The sequence below is a fragment of the Micromesistius poutassou genome (assembly GCF_964030765.1).
Source record: "Micromesistius poutassou genome assembly, chromosome: 16".
NCBI lineage: Eukaryota > Metazoa > Chordata > Actinopteri > Gadiformes > Gadidae > Micromesistius > Micromesistius poutassou.
This window is the reverse complement of record NC_140286.1, coordinates 5,242,806-5,259,949: the sequence shown is the minus strand read 5'-3', so window position 1 is coordinate 5,259,949 and position 17,144 is coordinate 5,242,806. Positions and strand designations below refer to the sequence as shown.

The 17,144-nt window shown below is 46.8% G+C and overlaps 1 protein-coding gene across 1 annotated transcript; it reads left to right on the top strand.

Moving 5' to 3' along the window:
* The first annotated feature begins 1,817 nt into the window (after positions 1-1,817).
* On the top strand, positions 1,818-15,633 carry dis3l2 (DIS3 like 3'-5' exoribonuclease 2). Its single transcript, XM_084480497.1, has 21 exons — positions 1,818-1,915; positions 2,441-3,215; positions 3,546-3,670; positions 3,913-3,966; positions 4,226-4,327; positions 4,836-5,031; positions 5,314-5,384; positions 5,915-6,144; positions 6,565-6,738; positions 6,876-6,955; positions 7,426-7,538; positions 7,821-7,928; positions 8,152-8,385; positions 8,821-8,900; positions 9,130-9,313; positions 10,262-10,348; positions 11,280-11,427; positions 11,899-12,029; positions 12,336-12,440; positions 12,978-13,082; positions 13,724-15,633. Exons 2-21 carry the CDS (start codon positions 2,450-2,452, stop codon positions 13,823-13,825), a joined length of 3,195 nt encoding a protein of 1,064 aa, XP_084336623.1. The 5' UTR covers positions 1,818-1,915; positions 2,441-2,449; the 3' UTR covers positions 13,826-15,633.
* The last annotated feature ends 1,511 nt before the right edge of the window (positions 15,634-17,144 follow it).

Sequence of the window (17,144 nt, the reverse complement as noted above, 5' to 3'; positions counted from 1 at the left end):
AGGGATGGTTATCAGTGTAATAGGTGTCGGATGACGTGGGATGGGTTACCAATCAGAGCACAAACGGAGGTCATAGGCCCAAAGGTTAGAATAAGATTACCATCACTGTACGAAAGAGTGTGGCAGAATCATCGTCTCATTCTGGTTTGAAGCACACTCGTGTTGACAGCCTTGATACTAGATACTCGACACACAGACATGCACACAAGTGCACACACACAGGCGGACGCACACTAGCGCACATGCACACCACCGCACACGTGTGTGCGCGCGCACACACACATATCCACTTGCCTGACAGGAAGGGCAGCTGTTCGTATTCTATTTTACAGTAAATGGATGAGTCTTTGTCATCTTTCTGACACCCGTTGTGTTGAAAAAAATTATAAATCTTTCCTCTCTGCATCAGTAAAGACATAAAAAATTCCTGTATTGGAAACCCCCGCCCTCTCCCTCCCACACTCCCCCCACCCCCCAGGGACCGGACCCACAAGCCACAGCTATGTCCGGGAATGTGCTGTCGTCGTTCCCCCCGCTGGGATTTACACACCACTGCTCTGGACCCGATATCCCTTCCTATATGATGTGACGCATACTGTACATGATACCGTAAGAAGATAGGAGTTAGAATACATCCGGTCGGCCGCAGAATCACAGATTGATATCGATATTGGTGATCTGGACCACGGCAGGGTCTCCACTTCAAGACCCTCACTGCAAAATGGAATGATCCAGAATAAAACTGGTGCTGTTGTCGGGAGCTTCACTGCATGTGAAAAGGCCCAGAGAGCATCAGTAGTCCCTTTATATAGTATTTTTGTGGTTTAACAATCAAATTGATTAATCGGTTTCTTCTGGATTGGTGAATACGTGCAGAGGACAGAACCACAGGGATTCCCATGGTCCCCTTGTGAAATTCTTGGCCAGTTGGACTGATTGGCACAGCCTCTCCCCCTCTTTTTTTCCTCTCTCTTTCTCTCCCTCTCTTTTACTTGTCTCTCTCCCTCTCCTCGGAATCTCAGCTTGTCTCTTCCCCTGTGTGTCTCTCACTTGTTTGATCTCCACTTTCACTCTTTCTCTCTCTAAACTCTGATCGACTCTCTCTCTCATTCTCTGTCTATATATATATACTTTTTTTATTGCCAGCGCTGGAGGGCAGCCTCATTCGGTGGTTAAGCTCATCATCGAATCGATACATGGGTTCATAATCTTGTGACGTCAGCGCCATAATGAAAATACACTACCATTCAGTCGTCGCCGGTCTAAAGGACAATGAACACCACAGGGCTCCAGAAAGGAAGCTGTGCGTGTGGCGGAACAGACTCGCGCACATGCCAATAAGTGCTTCAAGGTCCATCAAGTGCAGAAGCTGCACGGTGAGTGGTGAAGCCCACCGGAACCTGCACAAAGATTCCTGACGCTCAGTTGTTTTTCATCATTTGGTATATTTTTACCGTTTCCGCTAGCTTCTGAAATGCATCGACGTAAGGAAACACCACATGTATATATATAGACAGAAAATGAGAGAGAGAGTCGTTCAGAGTTTAGAGAGAGAAAGAGAGGGAGGGTGAAAGTGGAGACCAAAGTGAGAGACACAGGGGAAGAGACAAGCTGAGATTCTATTCTATATATATATATATATATATATATATATATATAAAATATCACATATATAATAATATCGTATTAAAACCGTCACATTAGGAAAAACATACACGCATGTGTTTATTTTAAACATTTAAACATTTTTTATAATTTAAATCCAAACGGTCGCACTCTCTTCCAGCAGATGGCAGTAATGCAACACTGTCATTGTTGTTCGACGCTTTAAGGCAAGCAGGAAGAAAACTTTCGCCAACAGTTACCAGTGCACATTTGACCGTTTAAGTCTGCAACCAGTACATCCCAGAGAAAGGTAATAAACAAATCACGCGTCTGACCAATATCTCACTTTGAGCCATATTCGTCTATATTTCTATACCTATAAAATGAAACAGATGTTGTTTTTTCGTCCCGCAGCATCTAGTGGCTAATGTTAACCGCTAACTGAACTGGTGGTTCTCTAAATAACAAGTGCATTTAATAAAACCACCAAGTACTGACCGTTTAGGACCTTCTGTTTACTATGCGGGATGTGTGTCAATGTGTACGAGCTACTAAAACATGACACGGGGACTAGGTAATCTACCGCCAGGGTTTATTTCATGGCCTAGCTGATGGGTGATGAAGCACTTTGAAGGCGCAGTTAGTTTTTACAAAGTGCGCAGCGAACCTTTTGTGTAGCCTATTTGAGCATCAACAATATTGCAATTAATCAACCTTTTTATAACCAGGATACAACTATGTGTTTAATCGTGTATCTGTCATATGTCATTCATCTTATTGTTATCCTCTTATGTAATTTGGATATAATCGTATGTTTTCAAATATCTCATCCAAGGACTGCCCCATGGATTCTCCCCTCCAATCCAAGAGGGTCGACCGGCGACGCAAGCCCTCGAAGCGCAGCCCTAATCAGTTGAGCACGCCCCCTCAGAAAGACGCCTATGCCCGGCTCCTGGGTCAACACCACAGCAGCAAGTTCCGGTCCTATCTGGAGCAGTACGTTCAGGAGTCCCCCGTGCAGCCGGACGATAACGGCCCCGTCTCGCCCTTCACGCAGACCCACAGCGAGCGCATGGACATACCCCACGCCACCAAAGGCCGCAACCAGGCCGCCGCCGTCGACTTCTCGGACTCTAGCGACTTCTCCCCCTCCTCCGCTAAGGGCCGGTGTGAGGACAGCGCTCTGTCTCTGTACATGGAGAAGCTGAACGGTCGCGGTGGTGGCGGCGGGGGCTCATTGCCGACGCAGGACGTGGACAGGAAGCAGGGGGTGGGCGAGCGGCGCGGGCAGCGGCGAGACACAGCCACCAGCCACGACGGAGATGTTGACTCTGCCGAGGAGAACGGATCCTCCCACAAACCCTCGGATGCCAAGCCTCAACAGCAGCAGCAGCAGAGGCAGCCAAAGAAAAACAAAGGCCCCAACAGAGACTCTTCCCACCAGCTGGATGCCCAGTCCTCCCCCCTCCAGCCCAACGCTGTCGCTCAGGACCAAGAGAAGCGGAAGAGGCAGCAGCAGCAGAAGAATCTGCTGGAGGAGAACCGGGGAGCTGACGTCTCAAGCCCCAAGACCCCTCTGGGTAAAGCCAAACACGTGCAGAAATCTCAAGGTAAACTCAAGGTTAGATATCCACATAACGCTGGATCCATTCAACCTATAAACACAACTCGTACATGTGTTTAGGTTTACTTTTGAGTGGTTTTATTGAAGGCGACTCACAGTGAATTGAGTTGTATTTTTATTATGCCGTTGTGGGCTTATGTTCAATGATGCTTGCAGGTTCACAGCAGAAATGGCGAATCAAACCCTGTACTTATTTATTTAGGATGGTAGTTGAACCCCCTTAGCCACTAGACTAACCTGGTTTATGTCTTTAAAAATGTATGTCTTCTGTCTGGACAGCAATGGTAGTTTTTGTTTTGCTCTTCCTCCACTCCAGGGAACTCCCCGGGTGATAAGAACATGAAGAACCGGGGAGGCCGGGGCTTCAAGAAGCAGGTGTTTGAGGCCTACATGAGCCACGAGGTTGTCTCCCACGGGCTAAAGAGAGGAGAGCTGCTCCAGGTAATGTTGAAAGAATACCATCTTGGCTGTGGCTTTGTTGTGGCCATTAAAACCAGCATCCGTTCAGCATTGGTTGAGTAAACTAAACGTGTGTGGTAGGTTTTGCTGTAATCTGTATATTCCAGTTAAACTTTGAGACTACATAGCTGTTGCATGGTTTTGTTATGTATTGGTCTGATAAGATGTACAAAGTATAAGTTAATATACCAAGTAAATATATTTATTGCTCCCCCCCCCCCCAGGGCCCACTGAGAATCAACCCGAAGAATTACAATGATGCCTTCATCCCCTCTCCTGTGAGTTCCTGCATACTAATGGCCTTCTCATTTACTAATGAGTAAATTACTATTAGATAGTTCATTTCTGACACCTAGAGAGATATTGATAACCATTATAAATGTATCACGTTACACAAAATCGTGTCAGAAACATACTAAGCAGAAAATAACTTTGAAGGTATATGTTGCTGAAAAAAACAAAGCGACTAGTACCAGGCTCTGGTTGTGTGAGGCTGAAGCGGTCCGCAGTCTGAGCTCTCGTTGTTGCGTTCTACAGGACGGCATGAGGGACATATTCCTGGACGGCATCGTGTCTCGCAACAGGGCTCTGAATGGAGACGTGGTGGTGGTGCAGGTCCTCCCCAGGGACCAGTGGAAGGTATGTCCAGGGACCTGATGGAGCCATAGCAGAGAATGGCGGTAGCCACAGCCAAAATATATATGGTGTACCTACATATAGTAGGTATTTAGCTGTCTTTGAAGAGGCAGTTTGATGAGTTGATGGCATGACTTGGTAGGATATGCTTTGGATGTGGTGTTAATTGCGTTGGGACCAATATTATTAATACACATTTTTTTAAATTACACTGTCATAGTTTTGTACCGTGAGTAAAATTGAAGTAAACTCAAACGTTGCTGTGATTTTCCATGCTGCAGTACAAGGCGGGACAGGGTGCAAGGTTGAGCTGATTCTGTTATCCAAAGTGGCTTACGGTGAATTCAGCAGCCGGTAGAGAGATTGGCCGTCTGGTGCAAGGGAGCCTATAGGTAGACTGTGGACATTGGGCATCAAACCCAGAACCTTTTCGGCTGGGACTGGAACACCCTAACCCCTACACTACCCTCCCACCCCACAGTAAGCCTCACTGGTCTGGTTTCGCCGGCAGGTGGTGAAGTCTGACACGGACTGTGAGGTCAGCAGTGAGTCGGAGCCCCAGGCGGGGAAGGCCCCGCAGCGCAGGAAGTCACCACAGAAGAAGAGGGCCGCTCAGCCTCCCGGGTCCGACGTGGTCGTGGAGGACCAGTACAGCGACGGGGACGATCTGCCCGCCAGGGTGGAGGCGCTCAGCCTTGGAGCCACAGGTACAGACCGGGGGGTAATTCAGATCAAGTTTTGAATCGTCCGCCATTTTGGATATCTGACACAAAAGGCAGCAGCCCGTTGGCAGATGTATTCCTTGTTGTTGTTCAGTGCCCACTCAGTCTAGGTTGCAATTGGCTGACAATGTTCTTTCTTTGTATCCGCTTTTCTGTTCTTTGTCCCATTAAACCGTCCTGCTTGCACTTCTTCATAGATGCAAGAGCTCTATTATGTTATTTTATTTGATCCCCTCAATCTGGTTTGTGTTCTTCTTCTTCTTCCAGAGAATGGCAAGCGGGCGAAACCCCTGGAGGACTTGAGCTCTGACGGGGAAATCCTCCAACGGACGGCCAAAGTAGGCATAACAATATATGGATTTTTCTGTTGGTGATTCCCATGATGCATTGGGAATCATAAAGTTGTTGAGTTCTAGATGGTCAAGCTTGGCTATATAGTTACAAACGGGGAAGTCGAGGTTCAAGGTCGGAGATGTTATTGGGTTTGAAGTGGTTGACATTTAGGCAAAGTGTTTGAAGTTTAGGGAAAGGTAGGGATCTTGCAAAAAAAACAATTGGTGGAACCACCAGCACCAGATCCCTCTTGCTGTACACACTTTCCTTCGCCTTCAGTTCGCTTTCCTCTCCATCCAAATAGACAACTCCATTAGTGTTCATTCCATTAGAATACACAACTCTGGCATCCTGGGCCTTGTTCCCTCAACACCATCCTGGTTCTAACACTAGCTGGGTGGGGCTAGGGGGGACCCCCCCCCCCAGCCCCACCCAGCTAGCTCTGGAACCAAGGTGGAACCAAGATAGCTGCACTGGTCGCCCTTCACGGCGGTGGTTCTGACCTCTGGCGGGTGGTGCGTCCCCGCGGCGGCAGGTGGTGTACATCGTGGAGCGGAAGCACTCCAGGGCCGTGACGGGGTTCCTCAAGTTCCTGCCGGACCTGCCCTTCGCCAAGTTCTCCCCCGTGGACCACCGCGTGCCGCGCATCAACGTCCCGCTGGCCGACTGCCCCCCGGACTTCAGCTCGCGGCCCGCCGACTACGCCAACATCCTGTTCATCTGCCGCATCACCAGCTGGGCCGAGGACAGCAGCTTCGCCGAAGGGTGGGTGTGGTGTGGTGTGGTGTGGTGGAGGACCTGAATGAGTTGGTGGAGAGGTGCTTTAAGGAGTTGGAGTAGGGGAAGGTGGTGGGGGGGAAATGTGATTAAAATTTCAGCTGCTCTGAAATAATGGTTAACAGATGTATCCATGACGAATACAAAAGAAAGCGGCATACCTTCTGTTGAAGGGGTTGGTTCTGGTTTTGTTGAAAAATAAGAATTAATTGATAATACAAAAAAAAAATCAGCATTTCATCAACATACCAGGATTGATCCCGCATTTAGAAAGACAGGAAAACCCTTCTACTTATCTCAACCAACAAGCTAGTGAAGGCTCTCTCTCTCCCTCTGTCTCCGTCTGTCTCTCTGTCTCTGTGTGTCTCTCTTTATCTGTGCCTCTTTGTGTGTCTCTCCCTCTCCCAGCTGTCTGGCTAAGAGCCTGGGCCAGGCCGGAGAGATTGAGCCCGAGACGGAGGGCATCCTCATAGAGTACGACGTGGACTTCTCCGAGTTCCCCGACGTGGTCCTGGACTGCCTGCCCAAGGCCCTGCCCTGGAGCATCCCCCCCGAGGAGCTAGCCAGGAGGAAGGACCTGCGGTGAGACACTCCCCCCGTCTGGAGGGCAAAACTTCACTGTGTTCACTCAGCTGTCTATTAGCATGGTCTGCATGGAGCCATACCAATACTCCCACTAAACGTCCCCTCTGGGTTCACTCTGTGTTGATGGTGCGTAGGGAGGAGTGCATCTTCACCATCGACCCTGCGACCGCCAGAGACCTGGACGACGCCCTGTCATGCAAACAGCTGCCAGACGGTGAGCCGCTGTGTTACTCGCCTTCTTCGGTTAGACGCTACTTTGCCGTACTTTGCTGTTTGCCCGCGATGTTACTTGGATGTTACTTGGATGTTATTTGGATGTTTCATGGATATGACTTGGCGATTACCTGGTGATTATTTGACTGTTAGTTTGTTATTATTTGACATTACATTAGCTCAGGAGGTAGAGCTGGTTCGATCCCCGGCTCCTCCTAGCTGAGTGTCGTGGTGTCCCTGAGAAAGACGGCTCACCCTAATTGCTCCTGACGAGCTGGCTGTCGCCCTGCGTTGTTGACTCCGCCGTCGGTGTGTGAATGTGTGCATGAATGGGTGAATGTCAGTCAACACTGTAAAGCGCTTTGGATAAAAGCGCTATATAAATGAGGACCATTTACCATTTTACTTTTATCTCAGTATCTGTGTGTTTTGCGTGAGTTCTTTGTTAAACGGTTAATCGTGCAAACGCAGGTAACTTCGAGGTGGGCGTGCACATCGCAGACGTGAGTTACTTTGTGGAGGAGGGAAACGCACTGGACGCCATCGCCAGCCGGAGAGCCACCAGCGTGTACATGGTTCAAAAGGTTAGCTCTGCATGCCTTCTTCTCCCGTCGACCGGTCATACCGCACCATAACATCCAACATACACCCCGCACTGTTCACATCCCTGTACCGTCGCTTCACAGTGAACCCTCACCGGTCATACCACCCATACGTTTCGCTTTTAACAAATGATTGCAAATGATGGCAAAAGGATTACTAGCCCCAGTGCATCCAGGGAAGTCATGTCTTGAGGCCTGCATCACACTGACGCCCCAGGGCTGAATGAAGCGGTCTCATGACGGTGGTTGCACTGCGTTGTCCAGGTGATCCCCATGCTGCCGCGGCTGCTGTGTGAGGAGCTGTGCAGTCTGAACCCCCTCACCGACCGCCTCACCTTCTCCGTGGTCTGGACCCTCAGCCCCCACGGCAAGGTGAGAACCCCCCCACACCCCTGCTGTCCCATAAATAAGGATATGCTTATGTTCTGTTATCTCTTGTTTCTGTATTGTAGCACATGAACAGCAGTGGCTTTGCTTATTTTATGAATTGTATGTACTCAAATGTTTCATACACCTTTTTTGGGCTGTAAGTACTTGTCACTTTTAAAAGCGTTGGCTAGACACATGTCATGTCCCCCCCCCCCACCCCCCCCAGATCCTCAGCGAGTGGTTCGGCCGCTCGGTGATCCGCTCCTGCGTGAAGCTGAGCTACGACCACGCCCAGAGCATGATCGACGCCCCCGACAAGCTGTTCTCCCCCGGGGAGCTGCCCCCCATGGACCCCACGCACCCCCTGGACGAGATCCATCAGGCCGTGCTGCGCCTGCACGCCCTCGCCAAGCAGCTCCGCGAGCAGCGCTTCGAGGGAGGCGCCCTGCGACTGGACCAGGTGGGCGGGCGGGGGGGGGGGGGGGGGGGGGGGTGGGGAGGGGTGCGTGGATGGGACCTTATCACGTTAGCTATGGCTGAATGGGTATTAGTTAGTTAGCAAGTTGACTTTCGGTAACGTTACTCGCAGTTATGTCGTAAGAATGAAATCTGTAACGTAATGAGTAAAACTTTTATTCATTACCTTGTCCATGATGTGACCTAAATGGAGCCACGTCAGGTCGATTTTCACCGGCAATGGTGGTGAAGACGACTCTCTCTCCACTCTAACTCAGGATGTCCTCAAACTACTCTTTTGTTCTTTTTTTGATTGAGAGACCCCTAGTGACGGCTATTACCCATTAAACCTTTTTAAATCCTCTTTGGTATAGAGAAGCTATTTCAGTATGCAATATGAATAATCTCTGCCTTTGGTGTCCTATGTTTCCAATTCCAGTTGAAGCTGTCCTTCACCCTGGACAAGGAGAGCATGATGCCGCAGGGCTGCTACGTCTACCAGTACCGAGACAGCAACAAGTGCGTCACCATCTCTCCAGTCTCGTCCAATCACATCTCTGTATTTGATCAAATATATATATTTTTTTAATAAATCTGTTACTCAAAACATCAACCATCACTTTATCGCAACCACGAGAGAACCTGGTGTGAACAACTCTGTCCTCCACGAGCTGGAAGGATAATAAACGCGGCGTTACGTTACGGCTTGTGAACTCCTTTCCGTCTCTCCGCCTCCGTCTCTCCCCAGGCTGGTGGAGGAGTTCATGCTGCTGGCCAACATGGCGGTGGCCCACCAGATCTACCGCTCGTTCCCCCAGCAGGCCATGCTGCGTCGCCACCCCCCGCCCCAGACCAAGATGGTGGACGAGCTGCAGGAGTTCTGCGACCAGATGGGCCTGGCCGTCGACTTCTCCTCCGCCGGAGCGCTGCATGTCAGTAGGCCCCGGGGCGGGAAGCTGGCGTAGCCTGTATTAGCTTAGCATAGTTATGCTTCTTTTACCATAACATAACTCTTATTCATATAGGACTTATTACGGCATTAACTAGTGCAAATTAATGGGTACTAGACATTTGTTGACTAACCATTGGTTAGTTAGGGTTAGAATTGTTTTGTCGAAGGGAACTGCCAGCCTGCCAATAAAAACGGTTTTACCCACTCCACAGTACACCCGAGGCAAACTATTTATGTAAATGTCTGTGTTGATAGAATAATGTTAGAAATAAAACTACCCTTGCATCGCATTGCATTTAGTTTATAATCCCTGTAGTTGGGAGCAAGCTACGGCAGTGCTTCTCTGTTTATGTTCTGCTGAGGTGAATTGGTTGCTACACCGGAGCAAAGTGAAATTCCGCCGCTGCTGAGAAAATAGTCCCTTAAAATCTAATGCGATCATTGTGATACAAGGATAGTTTTATTTCTAACAATATTTTATCAAAAGACATTTACATCGATGGTCGGGCGTTATAATTGGTTTTCCTTGGGTGTACTGTGAAGTGGGTAAAACATTTTTTATTGGCAGGCTAGCAGTTCCCCTCGACTTGCACTAGCCTAGCACCAGCGAGTAACTAGACTTTATGAAACGTGTTAAACGGTCTCCAATGATAAATAACACACGGATCTCATTTGGAAATTAGGTCTGATGTCCAAAATTCTGAACTACCCCTTTAATGTCTTGTATCTTTGATCATAAGAGGATGTGCACGTGTGTAATCTTAAGATATAGCTTTACGGTTTCAACTAAAGAGTTTGGTTTTTATGAGGGCAATTCCAAAGTAGCAACTGAATTATATTCCCGGAGCTCGCAATAACAAAGCAATCAAGTGAAACAATGAATGTTTAGAGACAATGATCCACTGTGAATTTATGCCCTCCCCTTCAGACCAGTCTCCACCGCACCCTGGGAGACGATGAGTACGCCGGTGCCAGGAAGGAGGTGCTCACCAAGATGTGCTCCAAACCCATGCAGGTCAGCAGAGGTCAACCACAACCACCCACCCTGAAGTCTAACCCCCCACCAGTCCCTTCTTCTTCTTCTCTATTGCCGCTTTTCCACCGACAGTATCAATCACCACTCGACTCGACTCGGTTCCAGGCGCGTTTCCATCTAAAAAAGTAGGCTACCTCTTCAATGTGGGCGGGTCGTAGAAAAGAACCTCTCCACCATGGGCGGGTCGTCATTAGGTTTTAATCACGGGAGACGCGATTCCCGGGAAATCTGAATCTGATCAAGACTATTTCCTGATCAAGACTATTTCGCGATTCCCGGGAAAGGTTATGATGGGATATAAAAATAAAAAGCGCAATGACTGCGCGTCTATTGTTGTCATACGGTAACGTTGATGGAGGCGAAACTCGAGCCCTAGGAAAGGAACGACACTAAAACGAAACAGTGAAATGCTGATCCTCCGGAGCCGGTCCGTGGACTCCAGCCACGCCGGACACACAACCACGCCCGACACATACAACCACGCGCAGCCTAACTCTAGCCCCGGCAAAGGAGCGACACACACGGCGAAACGCTGATCACCCCTGTGTCCCCCTCGGGAGCGGGTTCGTGGACTCCAACCACGCCGGACACAACTTAACTTTGAGTGATTATTCCCATTTACAGCCGCTGGCCAATCAGTTACCAGCAGCCTGTTTACGTCACACAAAAGTACCTACTCCGCTCGCTTGGAACCTCGACGGAGGTAGTACAAAAAAAAAGTACCCGGTACCAGGTACTTTTTTTGCCAATGGAAACGCAAAAAAGGCGTGGCGTGGCGTGTCGAGTCGAGTCGAGCTGGTACTGGCGGTGGAAAAGCGGCATATGTCGACTGTTTCGTTATTTGATGCAGTCTCTAGGCGTGTCCCATGGACATCAAGGATCTTTTGTTTCCTCTCCTCCCCCCCGTCAGATGGCGCTGTACTTTTGCACGGGGGCTCTGAAGGACGAGGCTCTGTTCAAGCACTACGCCCTCAACGTGCCCTTCTACACCCACTTCACCTCCCCCATCCGGCGCTACGCCGACGTGGTGGTGCACCGCCTGCTGGCCTCCTCGCTGGGTACAACACACACATACCTCTCAACCACTCCTCAACAACCACCCCTCTCTTCTCTCTGTGTGTGTGTGTGTGTGTGTGTGTGTGTGTGTGTGTGTGTGTGTGTGTGTGTGTGTGTGTGTGTGTGTGTGTGTGTGTGTGTGTGTGTGTGTGTGTGTGTGTGTGTGTGTGTGTTTTTTTTTTTTTTTTTAATTTATTTAAAAGGGACAATGTACAGTTAGAACATAAATGTTGCCATTTGATGCACTATACCAGATTATAGCTTTAAGCTAATTTGCATCTGTAGTCCCTTGGCAGGTCTCAAAAAATACAACACAATAATAAGACAAATTAAACAGTATACAGGGAATAAAACACGTGTGTGTGTGTGTGTGTTCAATCCTCGTATGGGCCTCGTCTCACTCCAAGTGCTGGGCGGGATGCTGGTATTAATGTGAATTTTGTGCATGTTTTTTCGTGCGTGTCTCTCTCCAGGCTGCGGTCCTCGTATGGGCCTGGATGGGGACGAGGTCCAGAAGCAGGCCTCCCACTGCAACGACAGGAAGACGGCCTCCAAGAGAGTCCAGGAGCTCAGCAGCGAGCTCTTCTTTGGGGTGTTCGTCAAGGTGAGGGGCCGCGAAACGCCCACGGGGAAGGAGACGTTACCAGGGTTATCACATGTGTTGTCATGGGGAGTATAAATTGTTATTTTTGCTGAAGTTGGGATTTGGACAGCCAGTTTTATGGTTGTTGGGATGAGGATAATGGTGGCAATTCTACAGTGATCTCCGTAATGAAGGTAGGTGTGTGTGTGTGTGTGTGTGTGTGTGTGTGTGTGTGTGTGTGTGTGTGTGTGTGTGTGTGTGTGTGTGTGTGTGTGTGTGTGTGTGTGTGTGTGTGTGTGTGTGTGTGTGTGTGTGTGTTCTCTGCAGGAGTGCGGCCCCCTGGAGTCTGAGGCCATGGTGATGGGGGTGCTGGACGAGTCCTTTGACGTGCTGGTCCTCCGTTACGGCGTGCAGAAGCGCATCTACTGCAAGGTGAGTGGCTCTGCTGTGGTCCAGCATCTCCTAGTCCCCCTAGCTGCTCCTCCTGGTAACACCTCCTGGTGTTGACCTGTAGCCTCCTGGTCCCCCTAGCTGCTCCTCCTGGTAACACCTCCTGGTGTTGACCTGTAGCCTCCTGGTCCCCCTTGCTGCTCCTCCTGGTAACGCTTCCTGGTCCCCCTAGCTGCTCCTCCTGGTAACGCCTCATGGTCCCCCTGGCTTTGCCTCCTGGTAACGCCTCCTGGTCCCCCTAGCTGGTCCTCCTGGTGTTACCATGGGGCAGTTGGTTCATCATGTCATGATTACATGCCAGGCAGGAAAGTGTATTGGTGGGTCCAAACCATAATGTCTTGTCCCATTGGATAAAATCATCTCCTAAATAAATAGCAATAATGTATATAAATAAACATCTATTTGTCTGTCAGTCCCTGTCTGTGTGTCTCTGTCTGAAATAATGGTATGTATCTGATGATGTTAGAGGTTTCACTGTGCTCATTCTAACGGGTGTGTGTCTATCTGTGTGTCTACCAGTCCATGGTGGGTCTGGAGTCCTTCCAGCACCACAGGGTGGGGAAGAGAGGAGAAATCACCCTGGTCTGGGCATCCGAGGGACCAGGACAACCTGCCGTACGACAGGTGAGGAGGAGACACAAAGAGGGATGGGTGGAGGGTGATGTGATAATAGGTCCCTTTCACACATGCAGTGTTTACCTGCAATGTTCTGGAACATTTCTGCATCACAGCTGGTGCGGCTGTGTTGTGAATGAAAGCATATTATTCTACGCTTATTCTGATTACAAACAAGCTCCTCTTTTCAAGAATGACTGGAAACAGGACTGGTTCTGAAATCAGGGAGCTCCTCCCAGTCTGTGTTTTGTGGCAGCTGGCATCCATGAGTGTTGCATTACCGCCGCCATCTGCTGGACTGTCCCTTGGCCCATCGATGCCAGCCTTGCTATGCCAAGTGTGACGGGGCGGCAGAAGTATATCTTATAGAACGTGTCTGCATGTGTGAAAAGGGAACATCGCTAGCGTTGCCTGAACGGTTATCCCAGTAATATACCGGGATCTATGCCTGAAAGGGGCTATAGAGGGAGTTAGAGAGTCTAATACAGAGAGCGATGGATGGAGAGAGTGAGTGATTGAGACAACGCTTTTGTGCAGAGTGAGGTCCTCCTGCTGGTTCGGCCTTCAGAATACTGTTGGTATTTCTGGGTGCTTCTGTCAACCAGTAACAACCCATGTCCAACCAATCTGACCTGATCCCCTCTCTGCAGGTGATCTCCGTGTTCTCCTTGGTGGAGGTGCAGCTCCGAGCAGACGAGGCCGCCCTTAAGTACAGTGCCTTGCTCAAGAGGCCCCTGGACAAGGAAGCCTAAAGAACAAACTACCAAGTAAACCCATCACTGACATCCCATGGACATCTATTGCACCATATAAAGAAAAATAACAAGAGTACTTTTACAATTGCACATGTTTTTACGTTGTGATTTAGATGTTAGACAGTAGGATAGGACGGATGAAAATGTGATGGTTTGATAAGGGATGTTTAGTGGCAGTTAAAGGTAAAGTAAACTACAATTTAACTTGGTGGCAGTTAAATCAACCTATCCGCCTTCTTTCCAAACAGGCCTTAGTCTCATTAATGTTGGATAAACATTTTGCATCCAAGCTTCTATTCACCGTATAAAAGCAAGCAACTCAAACATTAATTCAAACAAACCAGAAAAATATTTTCAAATTAACACATTATCTTGGCCTGTTTTAACTGAAGTGACTTTTATTTGGTCATAAGCCTTTTTAAAATCCTTGTAGGGTTTATTATGAGATCTGGTTTTATGTATGAAGACCCTAACATTTGGGGATTTGGACTTGATTTGCTAATTCTTTTGATTTATGTTTACATGTGTCATGCAAAGGTGGAGGATTTCAATTTTCAACAGACGACAAAGCTGTTGGAGAAAGTTTGCATTTTGAGAATCATGTTTTAAATCCCAGCTTTCTGGATATTTGTCCATGCCAATTTAAAGTCTGTGTAATCGGGAAACCAAAAATCCTCTAAATTTGCAAGTTGATGTTTTGGATTGATTTGCTTGTCAAAGTGTAGATTTATTTCTTGTACATTGAGGTCCAGGCTGTGCTCAATCGGCTTCTTATATGTTTCTTTATGGACTCATACTGAACAACATGTCCTAGTTGAAAGGGCACCAAATGTAAAAATTCTTTCTTTAAACAATGAATGTATTTTTTTCACTTTCCCTTATTTTTTGTGTCAAATGTAGTTCATCTGTTGGATCCTAGTGGGAGTCTGACGACGCCTATAGAGAGTTGCAAGAGTATAAAGACATTTCTTTTAATTTTTTAAAAGTTAAGTGTCTATTGTGAAGGAAATGCCTTAGACATATGTTAATTGTAATTTTAAGTTGTAAAGAGGCCTTGAGATTCATGGTAATTGAATGTGTACCGGAGTTCCTTGTAATGCCTTTTTTTATCATTTATTTTGGGGGTGGGGGGGGGGGGGTTCTCTTAGCTCAGTGTGTGGTAGAGCTACAGCTTAATGTAGCTAGCTGTTAATGTTCTCTGTCTGTGATGACGTAATCATCTACGCAACACGCTGAACTCAGGCATCTGTTCCGTTTTGAGCTGTGTCTGATGTGCTTAAACGTAAAGACAGGCCGTTCCAATCGCACAATATACTTCTACTTGTTCCGTTTTTTGTTGTTTACCTCCTTAAACACGTTCAGCCGTCAAAGATGAATGGTATTTTTAACTTTTTTTTTTTTTTTTAATCTGAACAAGGTATGGGTTGATTCCCGTTTCACATTTGTAGTATTGTCATGTTCATGGACTGTGGTAAAGACTGGATATTTTATTTATTACAAACATAGTTACAGTGCATCGCACCCTTTTCCCTTATTTTAAAGTGCAGTATTTTAAAATATTATTTTTTTTAAGGCTAAAGAGAAATGTGTATACACAGTATGTATATTTATAGATCTTCAAAGCTTCAAATATATTTTCATCAGTTTCGTTAAAAAAATTTAGGTTTCCTTGGTTTTCAAATGTGTGAAATTGTTTCTCTTGAGTTATGCAAAAAAACAACTGTATATTTAATCATAAGAATCATTTCACGCACTGCAAATGTTTGACATCTTCATTAATTGATAAATAAATCCATGGACACTAGTTGTCCTTTGCGGACAAGAATTCTGCCTCTTCACTTATGTATTATCTTATTTTTTTTATTCATTGTTAAGACTGAAGCAATCCTTTTTTTTCCAACAGGCAATATTAACTTAATTGATTCGTAGTCCTGTGACGTACATGTTGACATCACAGTTGTAAAATTATGAATTACTTCCTGTGTTGTCGGGAGGGTATATTTAAGATAATGGGTAAATGACGAAGCACGTTTTCGTGATCATCATCCGGGTGTGTCTGTATGAAATGAAGCCATGAACCCCATGGCAACGGTCTGTTTGTTGGTTCGGTCTACTTCTGGGTTTTAATATTAATGTCAACATTGACCCTGCTCCACTTTGTGATTTTTAAAGTGGAAACTACTTATCCTTTTAGGTAAATGCATTATCTTAAGATGGGTGACTCATTTTTGGAGGTATCACTTGAATTTACCAGTGAGCATTCCTAAATTAAGTAGAATTGATTGGTTTTAAGTTATAGAATTAAAAAAAAATCAACAAACTAAACGTATTGTAAATTGCACAGAAATCTCTTCAGGAACTCCCCTAGACTTGCTGTAGCCGGTATCGATCTTCCAGGAGTTCCGCCTTCTCGAGTAACCCTGACATCATCCAGTGAGGGATGGGTATCTGCAGGTCAGACAAACACTCCCTGCTGCACTCTACTGATCCACAGTGTTGTGTAAAGTAAACTCTGCTTCCACGTCCGCATAGGAGGGCGTCAACCCTCCTCATGAGTCGAACAATACCATCGCTGGGCCTGGGTTTACGGCGGCCATAAATACATGCTGAATGATCATTTATATAATATAGAATGAACTAAATTAACTGGTTGCTTTGTGTTTTGCATTATTAAAACACACGTGTATATTCGAGTACACAAACACCAGGCAAGCCAAAGATAATGGGAATAAGTTTGATCACACTAATTGTTCACTAAGGCCTACAGGTTTGCCTGGGTTCTGACTTGAGGCTCCAGTAGCAATGCTATAGTTAATACGCTATAGTTATATATAACACGGTTTGGAGTTTGTCCCAAAGAAGACGGGAAGGCTCACCCCTCAGTTACGGGTTAGAGTTTTCATTTATAGATGCGTTTATGGTTTTATTACGGAGCAGAGCGTATCGCCAGGGTTACAGCCAAGGTCCAAGAGCGCTCTCTCTCTTTCTACCTTATTTTCATTTATACAGTTTGTGTACAGTACATGTTTTCTCATATTTGTAAGTATATTGTGTTTTAAGGATAGCATATGTCCAACATTCAGTGTTCTTAAGTGTTCTGTAGCAGTGATTTATATACAGTATATATATTTCATAATATTATATTATAAATATACAGTATATATAGAGCGATTTTCACATATGTTTTTAGTTAAATTAATTTTGATTTCGCTAAATATTTAGAAAAAATATATAAATATTAATAATACCACCAATAATACCAGCCCTTAGACCTAGACCTAGACTCCCTGTAGTGAACCCAGAGGAAAAGGACCGG

What these genes read in the sequence shown, in the direction of transcription:
- dis3l2 (XM_084480497.1), top strand. Translation starts at nt 2,450, where the DNA reads ATGGATTCTCCCCTCCAATCCAAGAGGGTCGACCGGCGACGCAAGCCC. An exon ending in AGAGAGGAGAGCTGCTCCAG is followed by an intron (nt 3,671 to 3,912) that starts GTAATGTTGAAA and finishes CCCCCCCCCCAG; the next exon opens with GGCCCACTGAGAATCAACCC. An exon ending in GCGTGTACATGGTTCAAAAG is followed by an intron (nt 7,539 to 7,820) that starts GTTAGCTCTGCA and finishes TGCGTTGTCCAG; the next exon opens with GTGATCCCCATGCTGCCGCG.